Source organism: Lynx canadensis, chromosome A1 (genome assembly GCF_007474595.2).
Source record: "Lynx canadensis isolate LIC74 chromosome A1, mLynCan4.pri.v2, whole genome shotgun sequence".
In the NCBI taxonomy this organism is placed as follows: domain Eukaryota; kingdom Metazoa; phylum Chordata; class Mammalia; order Carnivora; family Felidae; genus Lynx; species Lynx canadensis.
This window is the reverse complement of record NC_044303.2, coordinates 170,960,141-170,987,054: the sequence shown is the minus strand read 5'-3', so window position 1 is coordinate 170,987,054 and position 26,914 is coordinate 170,960,141. Positions and strand designations below refer to the sequence as shown.

Below are 26,914 nucleotides of genomic sequence, written 5' to 3'. Positions count from 1 at the left end.
AACCAGACTGAGTGCCAATGTGTTCCACTAACAGTACTTCCTGCTTCCCCCAATTCCTTGCAGTGAGGAGTCACCATCTGACACATTTGGAATTGATGAGTAACAGGGAAAGTCTTTGGGGGATTTTAGGAAAAATATTTCCTTTCTTTATGCAAATAATGCCCCTGTTAATTTTCCTCTTCTTTTTGGATCCACCTTGCAGCCATGACCTTAGATATGGGATTGCTGAGTCAAATAGTAAATGCGTAAAGTCTATTCCGAAAGGGTTGTACCAGTTGAATATCCATGAGAAATGCACCAGAGTATCTGTTTCCTCATTATCTAGCCAAAATATGTCAAACTTTTAAATTTCCCTTAACCTCATGGGTGAGAAATAGTATCTATGGTATAGTTTTAATTTGTGTGTTTGTAACTATGAGTGAGAGCAAAAATTTTATCCCATACTTAAAGGCTATTCATATATCTTTTTCACACTCTTTCTGTGTCGTATCTTTGCCATTTTTCTATCAGGTGTTTTTGTTTGTTTATTTTTGTTTTTGTTTTATACTTCATTCCATCCATTTTTAAAAGTGTTTCATATATTCTGGATAGAAGCATTATGTTGCAAATATTTGCTTCTAATGTCAGTTGTCCTTTGAATGTGTTTATGGGTTTTTTTGTTTATTATGATTGTTTAAAATATGCTATATAGTCGGGGCGCCTGGGTGGCGCAGTCGGTTAAGCGTCCGACTTCAGCCAGGTCACGATCTCGCGGTCCGGGAGTTCGAGCCCCGCGTCAGGCTCTGGGCTGATGGCTCAGAGCCTGGAGCCTGTTTCTGATTCTGTGTCTCCCTCTCTCTCTGCCCCTCCCCCGTTCATGCTCTGTCTCTCTCTGTCCCAAAAATAAACGTTGAAAAAAAAAATTAAAAAAAAAAAATTAAAAAAAAAATAAAATATGCTATATAGTCATGTTTATTGACCTTAAATTGTATGGTCTGGATTTTCAATCATAGCTAGAAAAATTTCCTACACCCAGGTTATAAAGAAATTCACCCCTTTGTTTTTGTTTTTGTTTTTTTAGTACTAACACTGTTTGCTTTTCCTTTTTCCTTTTTGACATTTAGATTTTTGATTCATTTAGAGTTCTTTGGTAGCTCTGAGGTATGTATTTAATTTTGCCTTTTTCCAAGTAACAAAACTATTGTCTAGCACATTTTATTTAAAGAGTATCTTTTTCTCCAGCATTGATTTGAGATGCTACCTTTATCACATGCTAAATTTTCATATGCACTTGGATCTATTTCTGACCTTTATATTCTGTTCTGTTTGTTTATCTATTACTACTCTGGCCTACGTTGTTTTAGTTAGAGATTTCACAATGTATTTTAATGTCTAGCAAGACTACATGTCTCTCAAGAGTTTTCTATTTCAGTTTTGTCTCGGCTTGCAAATTTGTTTTTTCATACCAACTTTAGTATTAACTTGTCTAACTCCATAAAGTCTTATAGGTATTTTTATTGGGATTGCATCAGCTTTATAAGTCATTTAGGAAGAATTGACATCATTACGATGTTGAGTCATCCTATCCAAGAACAGAAATCTTTCCATTTCTTTAAATATACTGTACCTTTGTATCTTTCAGCAGTGGTTTAAAAACTTCCCTTAACCTATATGGGTTTTCATATTTTTTGTTGATTTTGTTCCTAAGTATTTAATCTTTTTTTTTTTTACTATTGAAAAAAGGATTTTTCTCCCTACCATTATGTCCTATTATTTGAATATAGAAAGGTAATTAATTTCTGTGTATTAATTTTTATCTAACTATTACTAAAATTTCTAAGTCTTATTATTGATGCATTAGGGTTTTCTAGGCATACAAAAATTTTATCTTCAAATAGGGGTAGTTTCAGATTTTTAAAAACAATTTTATGTCTCCAATTGATTTCTCTTGTCTATTTGCATTGGCCAATAACAGCAGTACTAGGTAGAATGGGGTCAAGATTGTGGGCATTGTTGTTTTGTTCTTACTCTCAGTGGAAATATCTTTCAGGTGTATTTAGTAAGTAAGCCTAACTTGGGTTTATATATGTAGTTATGTTAAGAGAGTATCCATCAAGTTCTTTTTTCTTGATTTTTTTTGTTGTTAGAAATAGGTTTTTGTCATAGGATTTTTCAACATGAATAATTTCATGTTTTACTCCTTACATCTATTAAAATGGTGTTATGTTGACGGTTTTAGAATACAGAACAATCCTGCATTCGTGTAATAAATTCCACTTGATCATGGAATTTCTTTAATGTGGTTTTTGTCCTCTGCTCGTAGTTTATCAAATATTTTGCATTAATATTCATAAGTGATATTGATTCATAATTTTTTGTACTATCAGGTTCAGTTATTTTTGCTATATAAAAACAATTAGGAAGCTGTCCTTCACTTGTAGTGCTCTAGAACAATTTACAGAGCATTGTGACTACCTATGGTTTTTGAGCATTTCTTAGAAATCTCCTGTGAAACCATCTGGCCTGTGCTCCTGTGGGTTAGTTCCTTGATACCCTTTTCGATTGCCTATACTAAAATTAGTCTGTTTAAGTTTTCATTTTCAAACATGCTGCTTTTGTTCATCTATATTTCACTAGTAAATCATTCAAATACACTTGCATAGAGCCCTGCAAAGTGGCCTCTTAGACTTTCTTTTTTTTTTTTTTCAACGTTTTTTATTTTTATTTTTGGGACAGAGAGAGACAGAGCATGAACGGGGGAGGGGCAGAGAGAGAGGGAGACACAGAATCGGAAACAGGCTCCAGGCTCCGAGCCATCAGCCCAGAGCCCGATGCGGGGCTCGAACTCCCGGACCGCGAGATCGTGACCTGGCTGAAGTCGGACGCCCAACCGACTGCGCCACCCAGGCGCCCCGGCCTCTTAGACTTTCTAAAATGTTCTGCATGTCACTGTTTGCCTCTTATTATTTCTTATTTTGTATATTTGTGCCTTACCTTTTGCTTCTTGATCAAATTATCTTGTGGTTTGTCTACTTTGTTAATCATTTCAAAATTATACCTATTCTATTTCTTTTCTCTACCTCATTAATTCTGTTTAATCTAAATTATGATTTCCCTTTAATACTTTGTTTACTTGCTTTTTTTAAGCTTGGAATTTAATTTTATTTAAATTATTTGATTTAATTGATAAAAGTGTATAGTACTATGAAATTTCCTCTGATCACTGTTTTATTTAATTAAAAAAAATTTTTTTTAACGTTTATTTATTTTTTGAGAGACAAGGAGAGAGAGAAAATGTGAGTGGGGGAAGGGCAGAGACAGAGGGAGTCACAGAATCTGAGGCAGGGTCCAGGCTCTGAGCTATCAGCACAGAGCTTGACGTGGGGCCCGAACTCACAAACTGGGAGATCATGACCTCACCCGAAGTCGGACGCTTAACTGACTGAGCCATCCAAGCGCCCCTGATCACTGTTTTAGACGTATCCTATAAATTTTGATATGTAGTATTTTGTTAGTTAGCATCATTTCAGATTTTATTTTCTTTTTTTATCCAGACCTATTTAGTAGAAAATTTTATTAATTTTAAATGAATGAATCTTTAAAATTTTTTTAAAATAATGTTCTATTGCATGGTGGTTAGAAAACATTTTATAATATTTCTACATTATAGAATTTACTAATGTTGACTTTATAAGCTAATATGTGATCAATATTTTGTAAACATTCAATTAATATACCTTGTTCCATGGTATACTTAGAAGAAGATCTATTCTGTAGTATCAGAATAAAACATTTGATATATATCTATAAATTCTGTATGATTATTTATGTTGTTTATATCTTTAATGTTAACCAGTATTTATTTTTGTCCACTTTATCCATAGTATACTGAGAATGACACGTTAAAATTTGCCATCATTAGCTTCTAACTGTTTTTTTTGCGTCTTGACTACTTTTTGCTTTAAAAAGGTAGTTGCTGTTGTTTGTTGCATAGATATTCACAAATGTGATATATTTTTTGTGACTTTTTACTCAACAATTGAAGTTTCCCTTCTATTTATGAGTTTATTTTGCTATAAATAAACATATAAGAAGAAAAAATTACTCATGTAATTTCCAATCAGTAAATGTAAAAGGAAATATAGGAATATGAAATCACCACTGGGCTTACATCACAGTAACAATTTTTGCAGGCAAGATATACCAATGTATATTGAATATTAAAATTAGTGGATAAAAATTTTAGAGTAAATACACTTTGCATAGTTACAAAGTATCTCTTTCAAGACACTTATATTAAATACGAAGGAACACACAGTAACTTTACAGAGGAGAAGCCCAGCAGACACCATCTAAGCAAGTAATTAGGGTTAACATCACCAGTAACGAGACGTGGTGACATAAATCCCTTGATAAGAAGGAAGCCACAATGCTATGCTTATGAGATTCTTTCTAGACTCATCACCTCGTTTCAACCATGAGAAAACTTAAGACAAATCCAAATTAAGGGACAAGTTACAACATAACTAATCAGTACTCTTCAAAAGGGTCACGATCATGAAAGATGAAAAACAAAAAAGACTGAAATTTTTACAATTAAATGCATTGTGAGACCCTGGATAGTATTAAGATACTATAGCAAAGGACATTCATGGAAAAAAATGGTGGAGTTCAAATAAAGTCTGTAGTTTAATTAATAATATATTTCCAATGTTAATGATCTGTTCTTAGTAATTTTACCATGGTTATAAAAAATATTAACATGAGAGAAAGCACTTTGAGAGATAAAAGGAAATTATTTGTATTTTATTTAATTAAGAGACTCTTTTGTTTATTTTTATTTTTTTAATGTTTATTTTTGAGAGAGAGGGAGAGAGAGAGAGAGCATGAGCTGGGGAGAGGCAGAGAGCAAGGATCTGAAGCAGGAACTGTGCTGACAGCACAGAGCCGGATGTGGGCTCAAACTCACGAACTGTGAGATCATGACCTGAGCCAAAGTCAGAAGCTTAACCAACTAGCCACCCAGGCATCCCAAGAGACTTTTTTAAATAACAGTTTTAGATTAAAAAAAAAATTGAGCAGGTAGTATAGAATAGTATAAAGAGTTCTCATATATTTCCCCTCCCCTCTGTCCCTCCTTGCATTAGTGTGGTACATTTGTTACAATTAATGAACTGCTACTGATGCATTACTATTAACTAGAATCCATAATTTAAAAATACTTTTTGTGTTGTACAGTGTATAGGTTTCAACAAATATGTAATGTAATGCATCCACTGTTATAGTATCATAGAGAATAATTTCACTGCTCTAAAAATCCCCTGTGCCCCACCTATTTATCCTTTCCTCTCTTCCCCATTCCCCATCCTCTGGAAAGCACTGATCTATTTAGTGTCTCTACAGTTTTGCCTTTTCTAGGATGTCATATCCTTGCAAGGTATCCTTTGGATGGATGTATCACAGTTTGATTATCCATTCGCTTATGGAGGGACATTTCCATTGCTTCCAATTTTTGACAATTATGAATAAAGCCACTATAAACATTTGTGCGCAGGTGTTTGTGTAGACCTAAGTTTCATCTCAGTTGGGTACATAGTTACATAATAGTTACATAAACAAGAAAATACTGTTTTAGTTTGCAATCTCTAATGACATATGAGGTTTAGCATCTTTTTATACATTTTCTTTTTTGCCATCTATATATCTTTTCTGGTGAGATGTCTGTGTATCTGTCCAGATCTTTTGCCCAATTATTAATTACTTTTACTTTTTTAACTTTTAATCACTTTTTAATTGAGTTGTTTATTGTCTTTATTGAGTTCTATGCATTCTTTGTGTATTTTAAATGTGAGTCCTTAATTAGATACATATTTAGCAAATATTTTCTCCCAGTTTTGGCTTGTTTTTTACCTTATTTTTTGAAGGTGCATATTTTAATAAAGAGCAGAGATCAGCAGAATTATCAAATGTTGCCCTTTTTTGCTATACATAGATAGATGTCACTATAAATATTCCAATTTTATTTTAAGTGGGATTAGATATTTTTACAGAACTATCATCAACAGAGTTTTTTTGTTACCCTTGGGAAAAGTGTAATTTAGCTTCAGGGTGTAATTCAAGAAAATGCTATATCCAAAGTTATATAACAGGCAATTTTTCTATTTACTTTCCTCCTCGGTTATAAAAGACTGGGAATGATGTCAATATTATGGATTTTTCAGTAGCAGTTAGGGCAAACTTTGTAATTGAGAATGGACTTCTATTTTGTTTAAAGTTTTTTTTAATGTTTATTTATTTTTGAGAGAGAGAGAGAGCATGAGCAGGGGAGGGGCGTAGAGAGACTGGGAGACACAGAATCCAAAGCTGGCTCCAGGCTCTGAGCTGTCAGCATATAGCTGGACGCAGGGCTTGAACTTAAGGACCACGAGATGGTGACCTGAGCCAAAGTCGGACATTCAACCGACCAAGGCATCCAGGTGCTCCCCCCTCCCTCTGCCCTGGCCCCTCTTTTTAAAAATTTTTTATAATGTGAGAATGGACCTCTTCTATTAACCAAAGCTTGATGATGCCAAGTTTATCTTTCCTCCAAGATCAAGGCCATAGATCTGTCTTTTCACAGAATGACTAAAGCTAGCCCAAAGAAGTCATCTGCTTACTAGCTGTAGCACATCACAGGCCTTTTTAAAGAAATAAAATGTACTTGGGCCCCACGTTTCCATTGTTGGATGCAGAAATCTTGTGACTATATCAGTAATTTAAAGAAGTTGACATTTCAAACACATATTTTCCCTGGGCACTAGGTGTTGGAGGGAGGTATGGAAAGTTTTCCCCTGTCAACAGATTAGATCAGATGAACAAGATTTCATAACAGCCAAATATAGGCTATATTTAGCACCCTTTATGCTTTTGTTTAAAAACAGTTTCAGATTCCAGTAGAATGATTTGAAGGTTGAGAGATTTTCTAAGTAGTCTTAAAAGTCTAGGTTTGTTCTGAGGCTCTGAGCCAGTCCTCAAAATAAATCTGTAGATAGACTCCAGCCTTGGAGCTAGAGCTCAGGCTGGCAGGTATAAGAGTCCTAAACTCATTTCCTAGATATGACAATTTGAGATTATCAAAAGGGCCTCTTCTACATTGTAAGATTATTATCTTAATAAGCTACTTGCCTATAGTAAATATAGTTTATATTTTCTGTAGTTTATAGTTTCATATAGTTTATATTTTATATAGTTTATAGTTTTAGTATTTTTCAGTACTTACATATGTACCAAGAAATATTCTAGGTGCTGGAATGGAATGGAGTTGTGAATTTATTCTGAATCTTAAGAAGTCTGTTCAGGAGGTAATAGTAGTAAAAGTCCGTAATTAGCCTGCTAGAAGTTCTGCTACTTTGGGTGACTTTCACCAAGTCACAAACATTTTTAAACTTTTATAACATGGCCCATACTACGCTAACTATCAAAATTTATAAGGAAAGAGAGAGAGTGCCATGCATGTGTGAACGGGTGAGGGGGTGAGGGGCTGAGAGAAAGAGAGAGAATCCCAAGTAGGCTCTGAGCTTATCTTACAAGTGTGAGACCATGACCTGAGCTGAAATCAAGAGTCAGACACTCAATCTATTGAGCCACCCGGGCACCCCCGTGTATGTATTTTTTGGAAGTAGGGTCTATCAAGGGCCACAGAGCTCACTTTTGGACGTATATTTGTGTAGATAATGTGTGGCTAGAAAGGAGAGAGGGGGTGAATGGAAGGGGAAGATGATGTAGGAGAAAAAGACTAGACCAGGAATGCGAAGACCTGGATTATGTCACCAGCTCTGTGATTCTATGAACTTAGTAAAATCACTAAACATCTAGAGGACTCATTTTACACCTTTGTGACATGAGAGTTCTAGTTAAGACGATTTCCAAAGGTCACTGTCAGTGTTGAAATTCTAAGCTAAAAAGGAACATTTCAAAATATACAGACAAGGTTGGGTGCACAGTTTTATAGATTCATTTATTCATTCAACATGTATTATGTCATGTAATTTATTATGTCTATGTATGTGTTTGTGTAGTGAGAGTGGGAGAAAACATGTCTGATACAGATACAGAGGATTTAAGAGGTGCTTGCACAAAACTATGAGGTAGAAAGTCCATAAGTAACCAGAAAGAATGAAGAGGCTATGGAAGCCTAAAGAGAAAGGGAGATGTTTCCAGCCTAAGAAGGGAGGGAGATGGTGTGGACTTGGAAGGATCTCCCAAAGAGTTCTTCCATTATAGACCCAGGACAGATTAAGCTAAGAAGCGATTCATCAATTCATGAGAACCCTGGTGTCCTTTAGTCCTTCTACTGGATGTCACTACTTAAAGCAAGGCCAACTTTGACCTCGTGACCAGCCAAGGAGTGCAAGAATTGAGCAAGTCCTGGACCAAATCCTAGTTATTCTTCTTCCTATCTGTATGATCTTGGCTTAACCTCCCAGCTGCAAGTCTTGCATCTGTCAAATGAGGATACTGTTAGACCTACTTTATAAGGTTGCTGTAGAGAATTTGTAAAATAACACATTTATTACTGATCCAGTCATTATAGTAAGTGCTCAAAAATGTTAACTACTGTTCTTTTCCTAAAGAGCAGATATTATTTGACCATCTATTCCTGACTTTGAGAGGTCCTATTATGGTAGGACACTGAACTAGATACAAGACTAGGTTCAATTTCTGGCTTTAGTTGCTTTACTTTGTGGATTGGCTGTGTGTTAGAGTACCCCTTTAATTCTTAGGCCGTTTGCAACTCTGACTCATCCTTCCTTCCTGCTTGCACTGAGCTTATAGTTCATCTGAGGGTCTTCTCAGTTCTTTTCTGAGCATGCTTCCTGTCGTGAGCATGTGCGTGGCTTTCTAAATTCCCTAGTATGATGACTTTTGAAAACCCCAAGGCAACTCTCTCCCTGGACTTTCCTCCTTGGCTTTATAGACAGTCTTTTGTTATGTCTCAACTGTAATTCTTTGCCCTAAATGGCTAAGGTTTTTCTGATCACCTTAAAATGTTTTCAAGGGATTCCTACTATTTTTCTTGCCTGAGTGGAGGTCCAGTTAGGGAAAAAAGATGAGAACCTTGCATTAGTTTTTCAGGTAGCCCCTAGAGATGTCAGTATGCATAAACACAGTAACTTGCAAATAACATCTCCTTTATTCCTTCCAGGATCAAGGACTATAGACTGTTCCACAGTGGCACAGGGGCTCCCACAGATACCGAGAGGGCAGTGGGAGCAAAGGCAAGCAAAAAACAGCACAAAGTTTTCCTACCATTAAGTTGCCTTTTTCTTGATTCTGCGTTTGGTTCCTATAAACTTGTTTTCTAGAGTTCTGACAAAGTTGGTTTTGAGTTTCTGGTTGTTTTTTTCCTAAGTTTCTACGGAGGGACACGTTTGAACTGCATACTTGCCATCTTGCTGTCATCACTCCCCTAAGTTACTTAACACTAGGGAGGTCACAACCTCTCTGTATCTATTTCTTCCCTCAACAGAACTTCTCAGAAAATACCCGAGGGCTGTTGTAAGGATTAAATATGGGAATGTGGAAGACATTTACAGAATATAATGCATTTGAAACCTTATTTTAGAAAATATGTTACTTGTTTCGTGAGCCACATCACAGTTACATCAGAAAGACTTTTTAAGTGGTGGGGAAAAAAGTTCAACTTCATGTATTTTTCCTGATCTTCATTTCTACCTACAAAAATAAAACTTTTCCTTCACCAGAAGCCTCAGTAGTTCTCTAGCATCAGGAAGAGAAAAATACTGTTTTTATTTCAACATTTTATTGAACCTTTTCATATTACACAATTTACTGAAAACATTTAAAATACTAGACAAAAACAACTTACACACACACACACACACACACACACACACACACCTTGTCTAGCTGAGGTAATACTGTGTAAGATTCATTGTTAAATCACAAGTTTTTGTTACTCTGCTATACAACTTGGTATCATATTAGTGATACTCAATGACTTGAAAGACAGTATACATCCAGTTTATATTAGAGACAGCAAGAGAAATGCGCAGCTACTTTAAAGAGAAGAGAAAGCAGATATGCCAAAATATCACTCAAATTCTATTGCAGTGTGGTTGCTACCAAGGGGATTTATTTGCTTACATGTTATTGAAAGTAATTAATTCAACCCTGAATATCTTTTCAAGAGCTGGCAAATAGTCTTTCATGTTCCAAAAGATCTAATAAGCAAGCTGAAGGCAAATACCCTCCACAATCTCAGTGGAAAAAAACAAATAGCAAAGCACTGTATTTTATTTTCTAAGCAGATGTATGAATACACAGAAATATTGAAGCATTCATGCCAAGTCAGTAAGGTGAATGTGCAGTTGTAACAAAGCCAGTGCTGAAAAGACAGCTGTGAGTAGTCAGGCATGTTTGCAAAAGTGAGACTTCTCTCTCCAGTTTTGTTTCTGAAAATACTGGCTGAATTACCAAACCTCCCAAACCACAGCCATTTTGAAATCAGATTGATTTTTACTATTTCATATTTATAACGTCTAGTGCTGGGAGTTTGGAAACTTCAATAAATTTTATAAACCTAGGGATTATTTTTCAAGGGTGCATAAAATAGAGAAAGGTAGCTCAAGGGAAAGAAATTTACATGCAAATGTACTAAATCAATTCATAAATTCACATAACATACTCAGTATTTATCAGATTTTTCAGTTTTTAACTCAATCACTTTCACACTATTTGACCTTGATTAAGAAATCCTACAGAGTAAAGCAAGCATATCATATCTGAGCTCCATGGCCAAACCCTGGCTTATGTAAGAGGACCGCTGGGCCTCTGGAACATTTTAATAGGATCTTAGTCATAATACTATTAACCATACTGAATTTTAAAATATTCTGAGCTACTGTCATCTTAAAAAAGATGTAGCCAATGGATATTTGACTTTGGTACCTATATGCTAAAGAAAGAGAGCAAATTTTAAAAGGGAAAGAGTGTGCCTAATGTGTATTTCACATATTCCTTCCTAATTTCATTTAAGCATATTTGGACAGCATTTAAGTTCCTGAATTTTGAGAATTTTTATATTGCAACTAATTTGGAATGGCAGTAAGAACAATTAGTATTTTACTTGCCACATTCCAATCTTAATTTGCATTCTTTCTCCAAAGAGAAGATCAACCTTACTTGTGTACACACAAGTTCAGTCTATCAGTCTTATAATGATTCTATGAGACAGTTTTATATAACTGACTCTTTATACTTCCATCAAATGATCTTGAAATATTTGATTTTTAACTAGATAAAGGATCTCATGGATTTTCACTAGTTAATACTTGATTCCATTCAGATTCTGTTCTGCTGGAAATTTTCTGAAACTTGGTATTTTCTGAAGTTTACTCTTATTTGAAACATCTTGATTACAATAAAAATGATTGGAAGTTGGACAGTTTATAAACATCTAAAAATTTATTTAGCAGTTCAAAGCATTGGAAACAATTTAGGTGTCATAGGTAGGGCAAAGTAAACCATAACCCAAAATATTAACTGCAAAGTACAACACGTGATCAGTGGTGTTTTATTTTCCCCTCTTGGTGGAATTTAAAAAGGGAAAACTTATGTGTTTTAGTTTAAAAAAAAAACAAACCATACACACCTACCACGTAAGATTGTAGAGAAAATTGCTACTTACATACTGTTTGGCACTTTGGGGATATCATTTTTTGGTTCTAAAACTATTAATCACAAAAAGTAACTATTTTGCTGACACTTACAAAGTAAATCTCAGTCTGTATACCTTCTAGATTGGACAACACCAGTGCAGTCACTGCGTTTGTGTGCTAAACAGTTTGTAGTAAAACTGACTGTGATCATTCATGTGTGGAAATGAAACTTTAAAATGTTTAAGTTTGGGTCAGTCAAATGCTTATTATTTTATTATACAAGAACCTCACCCACCAACTTCAATTTAACAGGAAGGTTTTTTTTTTTAACAAACTGATAACAATGTTTTTGCTTATTATTTTTTGAGATTTACTTCTTTTCCTCATTCATAAAAAGCAAGGACAAATTTCCTTTAAAGTTTTTATTTTTCCTTTGTTATTCATCCAAACAAGTTTAAATAAAAGGTGATAAGGATAAACTTGCTTTTCCCTTTCTGTAGATCTGGTTTGGAGAATGAAACTACAAACAAAAACTAGAATAAAATAAAAACTGAAGCCATTATTTAATGATGACTATACAAAAGGCAAGAGGCACAAATTCTCATGTGAATTTTAATGGTCTCTCCTCTAAGACAAATCATTCAGAAATATAAGGCAAGTAACATTTCTTTCAGTACACAATCCATAAATGTGCAAACAGTAATAGTTGTCATGATTATTTTCTATTCTATCTTAGGAGTGGTCTAAAACCAGACTGTTGATTCACATATCTAGGTAAGCAAATCAAACTTTATAAACATATGACGGATGTTTCAGTTGCTGGCATTGAAACGCTGGGTTTGGATATGGACAAGTAGGTTGTTTGCCTTACATCTTTTGGGTACCTTGTCTTTTAATGTTTTCTTCTGATATTCAAGCAGTAAGTATTCATTTTATGAAATAAGCTGATCTAAGAGTGGAAACTTTATAGAGATGAAGGAAATTCCGAGTTACATGTGTGCACATAAATGGCTTTATATAATAAATATTCAGCCATTAAAAAGTTGTACAGGGACAATGCAATTTAAAACTCTTCAAGTCCTGCTTACACACTGCCAAATCTAGTCCTTCTCATCTTTACCACGGATGACACAGTTTATTTGTTTAAAGGTAAACTACCCTGATACTATACACTAGATTAAGGATGACATACCAATATCAATCTAGAAGGTGAAATAAATTTCTAATAAATATTGAAGTCAGATGGAATAAACTTAGCTCTGTGAAATATTGTTTTACGTTTGCTGACAAATTTTTGCTTCTGCACAGGGTCTTTTTAGTTTAGCATGAGTGCTACATTAGCTAGAATTCAATTCACGAGTGTTACTTTCATTGAGTTTTCAAATTTGGGATATTTTTCATCCAAAATATATACCTATACGTTTTAAAAAAAGAAGGGTCAATATAATCAGCATGGGCTTTTTTTTTACCAGTTTCACTTTCTAATCCACTTTCCCCCAGTATTTCACTTTTATCCCACATAATTTCATAACAAAGTACCCAGATTATGTCTTTTAGACTAACCAGGAACTGAGGTCTCACACACTATTTTGAAGAAGGGTAGAGTAAATAATTTTGGTAATCTGTAAAACAGCTGCATGCAGTGTGTACTGTATTATAACAGCACCAAACCCTTTATAAAAACCAAGCATTCCTTCCTCCTGCCTTATAGTATTGATACAGTCTCTCATACCCTCGTACTGTGTATTAATTGGAAGCACTTCATAGCCAAGGTCTGTATTGTCAATGATTGTGCGTGTTCCTTGAATGTGAAGGCGGTGCAAGACCGTTTCCAACGGGTAAAGTATAACATCAGAGCAAAGACTGGCAGCAAAGTTAGCAATAAGTTCTGGAAAATAAGCATCCAACATACTCTGCACCGGACTAGTGCTCTCAGCTAGATGGCTACTATACGTCTTTCTCTTTAGAATTAGCAGGACAAACTTCTGAATGGCTGAGCTGATGATGTAATGCAGAACCCCATGCAGCACAGTGGGGAAGATCAAGGAAAGAAGCGGAAGCAGTCGTTTGCTATGAGGCACCCCTAGGCCCATCACTCTTCCAATTCCTTCTTTAACACATTCCAAGATTCCAGTGTTATCTCGTATTATCTCACTCTGAAATAAAAATGATGAAATGAGTAAAAATTAATACTTGCTTATTTTGCCACAAGAAATGATTTGTTTTAGGTCCCTTCTTAAATCCTAATTTATTGACCACAGAGGGAAAACACCAATGGCTTGCAAACTTCAAGTGTTACCTAGGTATTAGATTCTTTTTTCAAATGAAATTCCGTAACAGAGCAGTGAAGCTGGGAGCTATTCTTTTTGGGAAGGGAAAGGAGAGGAGATGTGGACAGACACATGTGGTTCCCCCACCCTCAAGAATTCAAATGAGTTCTTAGGACTCATTTTGAAAAGCAACAGCTAGTGGACATCTAAAGAGTTTGTACGGTGCTTGGAGTTTTGCTTTTTTTTTTTTTTTTTTTTTTTAATGTTTATTTATGTATTTTGAGAGAGAGACTGTGAGGGGCAGAGAGAGAGGGAGAGAAAGAATCCCAAGCAGGCTCTGCACAGTCAGGGTAGAGCTCAGTGTGGGCCTTGAACCCATGAACTGTGAGATCATGACCTGAGCCGAAACCAAGAGTCAAACACTTAACAGACTGAGCCACCCAGGCGCCCCTGGTGCTTGGAAGTCTTAAGTACAGGTTTAAACCCTGCATCCACTACCTACTGCTTATATAACTTTGGGCAAGTTAGCTCTCCTAAGAATCAGTTGACCATTCTATAAAAATGGGATTAGTACTACCTAGCTTTTATGCACATGATTGCTGGACATATTAAAGGAAAAAAGGCCTGGCTTCCAGAGGCACTCAGTAAATGTTAGTCATTATCATCTACAACGTCTCTGCCTTTCTACAACTGATCTTAGGAAATATGATTCAACACAGATCTTTAATCACCAAAAGGGTATAAGCACTGCAACTTGAGAACAATGGCGGGAGTGTTCAGAATGACTTTAAGATGCAGGGGCTAGGGGCGCCTGGGTGGCGCAGTCGGTTAAGCGTCCGACTTCAGCCAGGTCACGATCTCGCGATCCGTGAGTTCGAGCCCCGCGTCAGGCTCTGGGCTGACGGCTCAGAGCCTGGAGCCTGTTTCCGATGCTGTGTCTCCCTCTCTCTCTGCCCCTCCCCCATTCATGCTCTGTCTCTCTCTGTCCCAAAAATAAATAAAAAACGTTGAAAAAAAAATTAAAAAAAAAAAAAAGATGCAGGGGCTAGATCAGGGATTTTTTTTTTTTTTAATTTTTTTTTTTCAACGTTTATTTATTTTTGGGACAGAGAGAGACAGAGCATGAACGGGGGAGGGGCAGAGAGAGAGGGAGACACAGAATCGGAAACAGGCTCCAGGCTCCGAGCCGTCAGCCCAGAGCCTGACGCGGGGCTCGAACTCGCAGACCGCGACATCGTGACCTGGCTGAAGTCGGACGCTTAACCGACTGCGCCACCCAGGCGCCCCTAGATCAGGGATTTTTAATGAAGACCATAGATCACTACTAAGTTCATATTTAAGGGCTTCAGGAGAAGTTCTACAGGAGATCTATATATAAATGTATATTTTCAAGGGAAAAAGTATTCTCAGAAATCTGAGCTGGGTCCCCAGAAGGGGAAAAAAACCACTGAACATGGACGGAGTAGGAAGAGAGAAGCTAATATAGTAATCTGAGGATGTGGCATTCATTGAAAGGATAATGGTTGCCTCATAGTGGGAAGAAACAGACAAATCTCAGACACTTGCTAAAGTCAGAAAAAGACGTATGTCTGATTGGTTATAAAGGATGACAGAAACATAAAAATCAAGACTACTTAAAATTAAAACTAAAATTTTAAGTCTTCAGGGTAAAGACAACAATAGTACCACTAGCAGAAAAGGAGAAGAGGCTCAAAAAGAAGCTAATTGTCAGGGTAATAAGATGAGACTGTTTACATGAGTTGAGTTTGAGATGGAGATGATTTAATTCAGCTAGAGATTAGAGTTAAAATGATTCATGAGAATAAATGAGTTCTACCAGATAGTGAATATAGGATAAAAAGCAGAGAATACAGGATAAAAAGGTTACACCTTGGAAGACAGCAGAAGAGATGGCAAAGAGGTGATTGAAGGAAGAGGAAAACATTCAAGAGAGAAATAGACTTTTAGAAAAACAGACAAAAGGAGTCAAAAGGAGTTCCAGGTGGAACCCAGAGCAAGGGAAAGCAGGGGATGGATATTGGGTAAAAAAACCAAACTAACTTACAGCGAGCTGGGCACTTTACATAGACAACTCATCTCATTGTTCTAACTGTTATTAAAATACTATTCCCATCTTATGGATAAGTGGAAAAGAGTAATTAGAAAAGCAAAGGCTGATCCAGTAAGGTTTTTATAGAGAGGAAATCCATACACACTGAAGACAAAAAATAAGCCAGAGGACCTAGTGTTGGAGACAGAAAATAGGCGGTATACAATTAACTGGATTTTGTGTATCAGTGAAGTTAAAACTATCATCTTATAGTTTTAAGTGTAGGAAGTACATTAATACACTGCACAGCCAGGCCCTGTTTGCTGCCCAGGCTCCTTTTCACTGTACACTCTGTCCTCACCACTGGACCCCTGCCTCCCCATTATACCCCTACCTTCCACCCCCTGACACTGTCTTGCACCTGCTCAGTAGCCATCGTCATAAGTTTCCTCAGGGCTATCAGCCCCCTCCTTCTGCCCACTGCCCCACCAACCTGCCTTCTGGCACCTGCTCTATGGCCAACCAAGAGAAGCTTTCACAGGGACACTGAGTGGGTTTGGCTCTTCTTCTGGTCCTATAATCGGTGCTGGGTTGATCCAGTGAACAAGACTGAGGTTGGAGGGGACCTTGGATGTCACCTTTCTCCCACATTCATTTCAACAGGTAACCTTCTGGGGAGAGTTAACATGGCAGAGAAGTAGGGGGACCTGGATTTTCCTTGTCCCTCAAAGACAGCTGTATTGAGGTCAGATCACTTGGAACACCCAGGAAATCAATCTGCGGAGTGGCAGAAGGATCTCCACAGTTGGAGGGAAACAGCTCGGCAGGACCTATGTGTGTGTATGTGAATGGGGGAGATAAAGCAGCAGAGCTACGGAGGAGAAGGCACCCTTTCTGTGGAGAAACAAAAAAGAGAGAGAGAGAGAGGGGTTGTAAAAGTGTGGCATCAAGTTAGCACAAGAGGAAAACCTCTCTGGACTATGGACTGGGCAGAGAAAAGCACGGAGTGTCCCAGTTCTTTGTTTGCAAACAGGCTTTGGAGCTGAAACTCCAAGGTTCAGGAAGTGCACAACTGTGTCTGGAGCGGAGCCATGGGGCATGCTCCTAGAGAGGAGGGAGCTGGCCCTGGAGCGCATAGTGTGGTGTGGCAATTTCGGGGTGCACTGGGAGAGAACAGTCCACTTCCTGGAGTACTTTCGGAAAAGGGCTTATTGCCTCCCCAAGGACAAAAGACCCCGTAGGAGTCAGCCAAAGGCCTTTCATCAGCTGGGTGGAGAGGCTCTACTCCAGAGGATGGGAGTGGACTCACATGGTGTCAGGTCCTTCAAGACATCAGGTTTTGAATCCCAGCCGAGTGCCAAAGGAAAGGCTCAGGATGACTGAGGTGCAGGGTAAGCTGACGGTCCTCGCTATTCTTTAAGGGCTGCCTGAACTGCAGGGGTTGAGATCCCCAGTCCAAGAACGAGAGATTGGGGTGATGCCATCTTCCCTCCAATACCAAAATGCTGGGACTTCAGAGAGCAACCCAAATTCTGCCCCTCCACGTCTGGCAACTGCTTATTTTCTGGGGCAAGACTGACTGACCCAATGCAGCCGGCCTCTCCTCCAGACCAGCATAGCCACCAGCCCCAGGAACTAACAGACTTTTTTTTTTCTTTTTCCTCTCTTTCTTTCCTTCTGCTTCTTTTTTTCTTTGGAATCAGGGTCACAGTTTCTGATTAGTTTTTGTCATTTCTTATTATATATATTTTTTGATCAGGCTTTTTAAAAAAATTTATTCTTGTTCTGTTCTCCTTTCTTCTGCTTATTTTTCTTCATTTTTCTTCTCCCTCTTTCTTTGGAATCAGGCTTATGGTTTTTTGATTCTCTGGCTTCCTTTTCTCCCCTTTCCTTTTTCTCTTTTTATGGGATCAGGCTCCCCCACACTTTTTTTTTCCCCATGCTACCTCAACAAACAAATCACTGCACACCTAGTTAAAGGTCCAAACACTCCACCACTGCCAGCAAGGTGGAGCTCTGTAGAGGACTGACAAGTGGGATAGAACAGTCAAAATGCAACAGCAGAGTGCATGCAACATATACCAGACACACTTCCTGGAGTGCCAGGCCCTGGACTGTGTGCAATTCCTTTTTCATGTAGCAGTACTCTTAGGTGCAGGACACATAACAAGCTTGTAAGACACACAAAACACAGAAACTTAGCCAAAATGGCAAGACCGATGAATTCTCCCCAAAAGAAAGGTCAAGAAGAAATCAAGCCAGATACTTGCTCAAAACAGAAACAAAATATTTGAACAGGTCAACCCCATGACATATCAGTGAAACCTTCCAAATATAAAGAGAGAGAATTCTGAAAGCAGCTAGGGACAAAAGGTGCTTTACCTACCAGGATAGACACATAAGGGTCCAGTAGCAGACCTGTCCACTGAAACTTGGCAGGCCAGAAGGGACTGGCAGAAAATATTCAATGTGCTGAATAGGAGAAATAGGCAGCCAAGAATCCTTTATCCAGCAAGGCTGTCATTCAGAATAGAAGGAGAGACAGACTTTCCCAAACAAAAACTAAAGGAGTTCATGACCACTAAACCAGCCCTGCAAGAAATTCTAAGGAGGACTCTGTGAGTGGAAAGCAGCAAAGATTACAAAGGACCAGAGAACATCCCCATCAACATGAAATCCACAGGTAACACAATGGCACTAAATTTGTATCTTTCAATAATCACTCTGAGTGTAAATGGACTAACTGCTCCAATCAAAGATAAAGGATATCAGAATGGATTAAAAAAACAAGATCCATTTATGTGCTGCCTACAAAAGACTCATTTCAGACTTGAGTAAACCTGCAGACTGAAAGTGAAGAGATGGAAAACCATCTATCATGCTAATGTAGAACAAAAGAAAGCCAAAGTAGCCATACTTCTATCAGACACTCTATTTTAATCTTTAAAAAAATGTTTATTTATTTATTTTTGAGAGAGAGAGAAAGAGGATGAATGAATGAATGAATGAATGTGGGGGAGGAGCAGAAATAGAGGGAGACACAGAATCCAAATTAGGCTCCAGGCTCTGAGCTGTCAGCATAGAGCCCGATGTGGGGCTCGAGCTCACAGACTGCAAGATCATGACCTGAGCTGAAGTCAGATCCTTAACCAACAGAGCCACCGAGGCACCCCAGACAAACTCGATTTTAAAACAAAGGCTGTAACAAGAGATAAAGAAGGGCATTATATTACAATTAAGAGGTCTAATCATTGAGAAGAGCTAACAATTGTAAATATTTATGCCCCCAACTTGCATGCACCCAAATATATAAAACAATCACAAACATAAGCAAACTTATTGATAATAATACCATAATTATAGGAGAATTTAGTACTCTACTTACAATAAGGGACAGATTATCTAAGCAGAAAATCAACAAAGAAACAATGGCTACGAATGACACACTGGACCAGATGGACTTAAGAGATATATTCAGAACATTTCATCCTAAAGCAGCAGAATACACATTCTTCTCAAGTGCACATGAAACATTCTCCAGAATAGATCACTTATTGGGTCACAAATCAGCCCTCAACAAGTACAAAAAGATTTAGATCATACCATGCATGTTTTCAGATCACAAAACTATGAAACCTAATCACAAGAAAAAATGTGGAAAGGCCTCAAATACATACAGTTAAAGAACATCCTACTAAAGAATGAATGGATTAATCAGGAAATTACAGAAGGAATTAAATATACATGGAAGTCAATGAAAATAAAAACTGACAGTCCAAACCCTTTGGGATACAACAAAGGCAGTGCTAAGAGAAAAATACATTGCAATTCAGGCCTATCTCAAGAAGCAAGAAGGGTCCCAAATACACAACACCTAAAGGAGCTAGAAAAGGAGCAGCAAATAAAGCCTAAAGCCAGCAGAAGAAGGGAAATAACACAGATAAAAGGACCCAAACAGATAAAATCACAAATGAAAGAGAGATCATAATCAACACCACAGAAATACAATTATAAGAGAATACTATTTAAAATTATATGCCAATAAACAGGACAATCTGGAAGAAATGGACAAATTCCTAGACACTCACACACTACCAAAACTCAAACAGGAAGAAACAGAAAATTTGAACAGGCCCAAAACCAGCAAAGAAATTGAAGCGGTTATCAAAATTCTCCCCCAAAACAAAAGTCCTGGGCCTCAAGGCTTCCCAGGGAATTCTACCAGATATTTAAAGAAGACCTAATACCTATTTTCCTCAACTGTTCTAAAAAACAGAAAGGTAAGGAAAACTTCCAAACTCATTCTATGAAGCCACCATCACCTTGATTCCAAAACCAGACAAAGACCCACTAAAAAGGAGACTTATAAGCCACTATCACTGATGAAACTGGATGCAAAAATTCTCAACAAGATACCAGCAAATCAAATTCAACAGTACATCAAAAGAATTATTCACCATGATCAAGTGGGATTTATTCTTGGGCTTCAGGGCTGGTTCAATATTTGCAAATCAATCAACGTGATACATCACATTAATAAAAGAAGGAATAAGAACCACACAATCCTTTCAATAGATGCAGAAAAAAGCATTTGACAAAATGCAGCATCGTTTCTTGATAAAGAGCAAGTATACAAGTAAGTAGAGATAGAAGGAACATACCTTAAAATCATAAAAGCCATATATGAAAGACCCACAGCTAATATCATCCTTAATGGGGAAAATCTGAGAGCTTTCCCCCTAAGGTCAGAAACACGACAAGGATGTCCACTGTCACCACTGTTGTTCAACATAGTACTGTAAGTCCTAGCCTCAGCAATCAGACAACAAAAAGAAATAAAAAGCATCCAAATTGGCCAGGAGGAAGTCAAACTTTCACTCTTCGCAGATGGCAGGATGCTCGCTTGACTGGGAAAACCCAAAGATTCCAACAAAAAACTACTAGAGCAGTAAAGTCACAGGATATAAAATCAATGTAAAGAAATCGGTTGCATTTCTATACACCAAAAATGAAGCAGCAGAAAGAGATATCAAGGAATCAGTCCCATTTACAACTGCACCAAAAACAGTAAGATACCTACGAATAAGCCTAACTAAAGAGGTAAAAGTTCTAGATGCTAAAAACTATAGAAAGCTTATAAAAAAAATTGAAAAAGACACAAAGAAATGGAAAAATAATCCATGCTCATGGAAGGACAAATATTGTTAAATTGTCAATACTACCCAAAGCAATATACACATTCAAAGCAACCTCTATCAAAATAACACCAGCATTCTTCACAGAGCTTGAACAAATGATCCTAAAATTTGTATGGAACCAGAAAAGACCCTGAATAGCCAAAGCAATCCTGAAAAAGAAAACCAAAGCTGGAGGTATCACAATTCCAGACTTCAAGCTGTATTACAAAGCTGTAACCATCAAGACAAGTATTGGCATAAAAACAGACATATAGACCAAAGGAATAGAACAGAGAACCCAGAAATGGACCCACAAACATATGGCCAACTAATCTTCAACAAAGCAGGAAAGAATATCCAATGGAAAAAAAGACAGTCTCTTTAGCAAATGGTGCTGGGAGAACTGGACAGCGACATGAAGAATGAAATGGGACTGGGGCGCCTGGGTGGCGCAGTCGGTTAAGCGTCCGACTTCAGCCAGGTCACGGTCTCGCGGTCCGTGGGTTCGAGCCCCGCGTCGGGCTCTGGGCTGATGATGGCCCAGAGCCTGGAGCCTGCTTCCGATTCTGTGTCTCCCTCTCTCTTTGCCCCTCCCCCGTTCATGCTCTGTCTCTCTCTGTCCCAAAAATAAATAAACGTTGAAAAAAAAAAAAAATTAAAAAAAAAAAAAAAAAAAAAAAAATGGGACTACTTTCGTACACAGTACACAAAAATAAATTCAAAATGGATGAAAGACCTAAATGCAAGACAGGAAATCATCAAAATCATAGAGGAGAAAAGAGGCAGCAACCTCTTTGACCTCGGCCACAGTAACTTCTTATTTGCCATGTCTCTAGAGGCAAGGGAAATGAAAGCAAAAATGAACTACTAGGACCTCATCAAGATAAAAAGCTTCTGCACAGCAAAGGACAATCAACAAAACTAAAAGGCAACTGACAGAATGGGAGAAGATATTTGCAAATGACATATCAGATAATGGGTTAGTATCCAAAATCTATAAAGAACTTACCAAGCTTAACACCCAAAATACAAATAATCCATTGAAGAAATGGGCAGAGGACATGAATAGACTCTTCAAGAAGATATTCAGATGGCTAACAGACACGTGAAAAGATGCTCAACATCACTCATCATCAGGGAAATACAAATCAAAACCACAATGAGATAACACTTCACACTTGTCAGAATGGCTAAAATGAACAACTTCAGGAAACAAAATATGTTGACAAGGATTCAGAGAAAAGGGAACCCTTTTGTACTGTTGGTGGGAATACAAACTGGTGCAGCCACACTGGAAAACAGTATGGAGGTTCCTCAAAGAATTAAAAATAGAACAACCCTATGACCCAGCAATTGCACTAATAGGAATTTATCCAAATGATACAAAAATGCTGATTCAAAGGGGCACATGCACCACAATGTTTATAGCAGCACTATCCAGAGCCAAATTATGGAAAGAGCCCAAATGTCCATCAACTGATGAATGGATAAAGAAGATATGGTGTATATACGCATTGGCATATTACTTGGCGATAAAAAAAATGGTATCTTGCCATTTGCAACAATGTGGATGGAACTACACTATATTATGCTGAAGGAAATAAGTCAGTCAGAGAAAGATAAATGTATGAGTTCACTCAAATGTGGATTTTAAGAAACCAAACAGATGAACATGAGGAAGGGAAGGAAAATAAGATTAACATACAGAGGGAGGCAAACCATAAGAGACTCTTAAATACAGAGAACAAACTGAGGGTTATTAGATGAGAGGTGGGTTGGGGGATGGGTTAGATGGGTGATGGGCATTGAGAAGGGCATCCGTTGGGACGAGCACTGGGTGTCACATGTAAGAGATGAATCACTGGTTCTACTCCTGAAGCCAAGACTACACTGTATGTTAACTAAGTTGAATTTAAATTAATTAAATAAATAAAAAGTACATTAATACAATGTGTTTGAAGCACCACCATGTGGTTAGAAATGGTAAAACGCTGTAAAATGCTGACAGGAGACTGCTTTAGCTCTGTAGTACTTAACATGCCATGGCATCAAATGTTCCTGAAAAGGCATATTTAAAAAGAATACTGTTAGTAGACTACAAATGGGACTACCTGATCACTGTTAAGATGATTCTCCAGCATGTTTTATGCTCAGGTAATTAGCAATTTACTGTCCGGTGACAAGCCATAAGCATTTGAGTTGTACATTAAGTGTCTTAAAAGGTTGAAAAAACAAAACAGAACAACCCCTATAGGTTCTTTGTATTCAGAGTAAATCATAGGCTGGGGTCTGAGAGAGTTGAATGAAGAGTACAGCTGCCTATTGAAAGGATAAAAAATTAAAACTACAAGTGTGAAGTAAGTGTGCAAAGGAAAGATCCACACCAACAGTGTGCCTAGAATATAATCTCTGAGATATGTGTGCTATCTGTGAGATACAAATTTTAAAAGGATACTGTCTTAAATTTGTCTGGTATACAATCAGAATCTGATATAAATAATATATTGAGTATTCCAAAAAATGTTTTTAACTAAAAAATGACAACGAAGAGTGGCTCACCTGTACTGTTTCAATCAGACTTGCTGAGTAAAAAGGCATTGCCACCATGTAAGTGAGGCTGTAGAAATTAAAACAAATTTATCAGTACACTGAAACCACATGCTTCCACTACATGTTTAGTATCGACTGTAATATATCAACATAATTTATATTCAAGCCTGAATATATTTAAGGGTTTCAACAATTAATATCTATAGCCTGTTAGTATCTACTTCAACTATTAATATCTATAGATACTTCAGAGACCTGTAACACAAGATGCCTTATTCAACAGCTGGCAATGAAAATTTAAGTATTAAATTTTACACAGGGAAAGGCTGCAAGGAAAACAGATTTTATTTTAAACCAGTAAAACGTATGCTTAGTTATGAGTCACTGTCCAACCTGCACATAGCTAATGTAGCCTTGTTGTCTACCTGCACATAGCCAATGTAGCCTATAAATCTGATACTTAGAAGTTAGGATGAGGGATCCATTCCATTGTCTGCCTTTTTAGTGACATTTGAACAAGTAAACTGTTCTGCTATTACCCTATATATTCTCATTATCCATTCCCAGATTTCCCACCCAGCAGAGCTAAGCCAGTCTTCAATGGTGAGTCAAGTCCCCTTTTATTATTAAAAAACAATATTGTACAGCTTTGCAAAGTTGTTTCTTATCACCACTATTTAGACATAGTAATATTACAACTTTGCAAGCCTGCAAAATATAGTTATTTAAAATAATATCAAGGTGGGACTTACCTAACCCTATGGGGCCAGGTCCTGGCAAGTAGTAGTTTTCAAGGTGAATGGAACATCCTAAGTAATAATGTGCTGGAATGTCCCACAGAGGGAGCCAGCAAGCTGGGGGATTTCCAATTCACAATCTTCAAAAAAAATTAAAAAGTGAAGAGTAAAATTCTAATCTACAAAAATGGTCAGTGTTGTAAAATCACTAAGTGACTTTAGGACTACATTTTAATAACGCTAAGGTTTGAATTTGCTCATCACTTTACAGATAAATTTTTGTCTCTGCTTAATAATTAAATGATAATTTTTCCGGCAATTTGGGTTAAACAAACTGAAGACCTTTGCTAACTTCCTAAGAACACAGATAAAAATTAGGTTGTGATTTCAGCCTTTCAAATTAGGAAGATTTATTTTAAAGATAATGTATGTATTTCAGGATTTTATTCTTCGTTCATTCCTGTTATTTGCCTTTTGAAGTTCTAGTCCCACAAATATCTTATTGCTCTTTCTTCACCATACTAAGATTTTTTTTCAGTCCTAACACTATAAAAATTAATGGAAATTTTCAATATTAGTGCCACTTTTGATACTTACGATTTCAGTAGAAGGTGTTCTCCTATTTGTTTAGGATTCCATTTATGTGAAATCTCTCTAAAAAATAAATTTGAATAAAACAAAAGCCATGTTATTTGAAACACCTTGAATCAGCCTGATTTTCAAAAAGGTAATCGATTTTAATTTAAAAAAATCTGTAGGAGAAATATATTCTAATGTAAACATTTTCCTTTCTGGCACACACTTAAACAATTATGTTGGTTTAAAAAGAAAAAAAAAATCCCAGCTGTTTTTCTATGTGCTGCAGGAAGGGGCTGACAGAGGACAAAGAGCTATAACTGATTATAAAAAATAATATGAAAACTTAAAGAAGGAGATATAAAATGACAGGCTGAGGAAGAAAGAATTGTTGGGGAGAGGAGGAGACAATGAATAGGCTAAAGGAAGAAAAAGCTTTAAAAAATAACTAAGAATGAGAATTTAAAAACAAAATAAAATCAAGTAACTGTAATGCAGAATGAATGACACAACCTTTGCATAGCACTGAATTTCCAAAGTGTCTTGCCTTACTCTGATGACATTAATTGTGTGACCTACTGTATGCCAGGCACTGTGCAAAGTGCTTTGCGTGAATTATTTCTGACTCTCACAATGACCCTGTTATCCCCATTTCATCGATGAGGAAATAAGCTCAGAGAGGATTCATAACTCACCCAAAGCCATACAACTACTTAGTGGTGGAACTGGGTTCTAAACCCAGGTCTCTGGGACTTGAAGTCTGCACACTCTGCCAGCACTGCCTCTCATCTCATTTGATACAAGAAGGCATCCTGTGACGTAGGCAGAACAGTGGTGGCCCGATTTGTTTTACTTATGAGACAAATGAAGGTAAGAAGACCCACGGGGACATGATCAGGAGACAGGCAAAACATCTGGTCTGGAAGTAAGGTTGAGGACTGTGTGCTTCCTGCTATTTAGGTTACCCGTGGAAACCAGAAAAGGAAAAAGAAGAAGACGAGAGGTGAGCTATAAAAACAAAAAAGGAGAAAGCTGTTTCAAGAGAAAAGTCAAAAAGGAGAAAAGAATATGGAATGAGAGCAAAAGGGAAAGTCAGTGAGGAGGCAGAATAAAATGAGAAGGCAGAGAGAGGGACAGGAGACGGGGAGAAGGGGGCGAGGCAGGAGAACAAGAAGGGGTTTGCCATGTCAAAATAAAGCATGAAACAAGGAGAACTGCTGTCCGCAGTTCATCTTTTTCATATTTTTCATCTAAATCATTGGTGGTCATGTCAGCTATATTTTTCTGTGGTTGTTCAGGCCTAATATAATAGTCTTAGTATTAATTTAATCACAATGTGACCCATTCCCCTGAGGGAATGGGCACCCACTGTACCACGGCCATGGCAGGAAGCCGAGAAAACATTTTCTATTTGAAAGGAGTGAATATAAGGAGGTAGGAAATAAATATATTTTATATTTAAAAGGTGTAGAAAATAATCACTAATAAGTCCTCTAAAATAAATATATTTTATATTTAAAAGGTGTAGAAAATAATCACTAATAAGTCCTCTAAAAACAAAGTCCATACAATTATAACATAGGTGGTATGTGGACTTTTTAAGAAAATGAAAGATTCGCAGAAAAACTTTTAGAAAACAGCCCAACCACCTCTGGTTAAGAAGACCTTAGAGAGGTTTCTGGGTCACATTCTGATTAAATTAATACTAAGACTATTATATTAGGCCTGAACAGCCGCAGAAAAATATAGCTGAGATGACCACCAGTGATTTAGATGAAAAATATAAAAAAGATGAAGCTTCCCAGTTTTTGACAGAGACTTTCTGATTGTAAAACAATATATGCTACATGGTTTGTAAATCATCAGGGCACTGCTATTACTCTTATCATGGCCTCAGAAAGTATCAAAGGGGATT

The 26,914-nt window shown here is 37.1% G+C and overlaps 1 protein-coding gene across 1 annotated transcript in view; it reads right to left on the bottom strand.

The window, feature by feature from the left end:
• Window positions 1-9,889: 9,889 nt before the first annotated feature.
• Window positions 9,890-26,914, bottom strand: part of SLC25A46 (solute carrier family 25 member 46) — a 29,338-nt gene continuing 12,313 nt past the window's right edge. The window contains exons 6-8 of the mRNA XM_030326214.1: window positions 25,021-25,077; window positions 23,696-23,753; window positions 9,890-13,795 (exon numbers count right to left, since the gene is read on the bottom strand). Coding sequence (XP_030182074.1) covers window positions 13,217-13,795; window positions 23,696-23,753; window positions 25,021-25,077 — 694 coding nt within the window. The 3' untranslated portion in view covers window positions 9,890-13,216. The remainder of the gene's footprint in view (window positions 13,796-23,695; window positions 23,754-25,020; window positions 25,078-26,914) is intronic.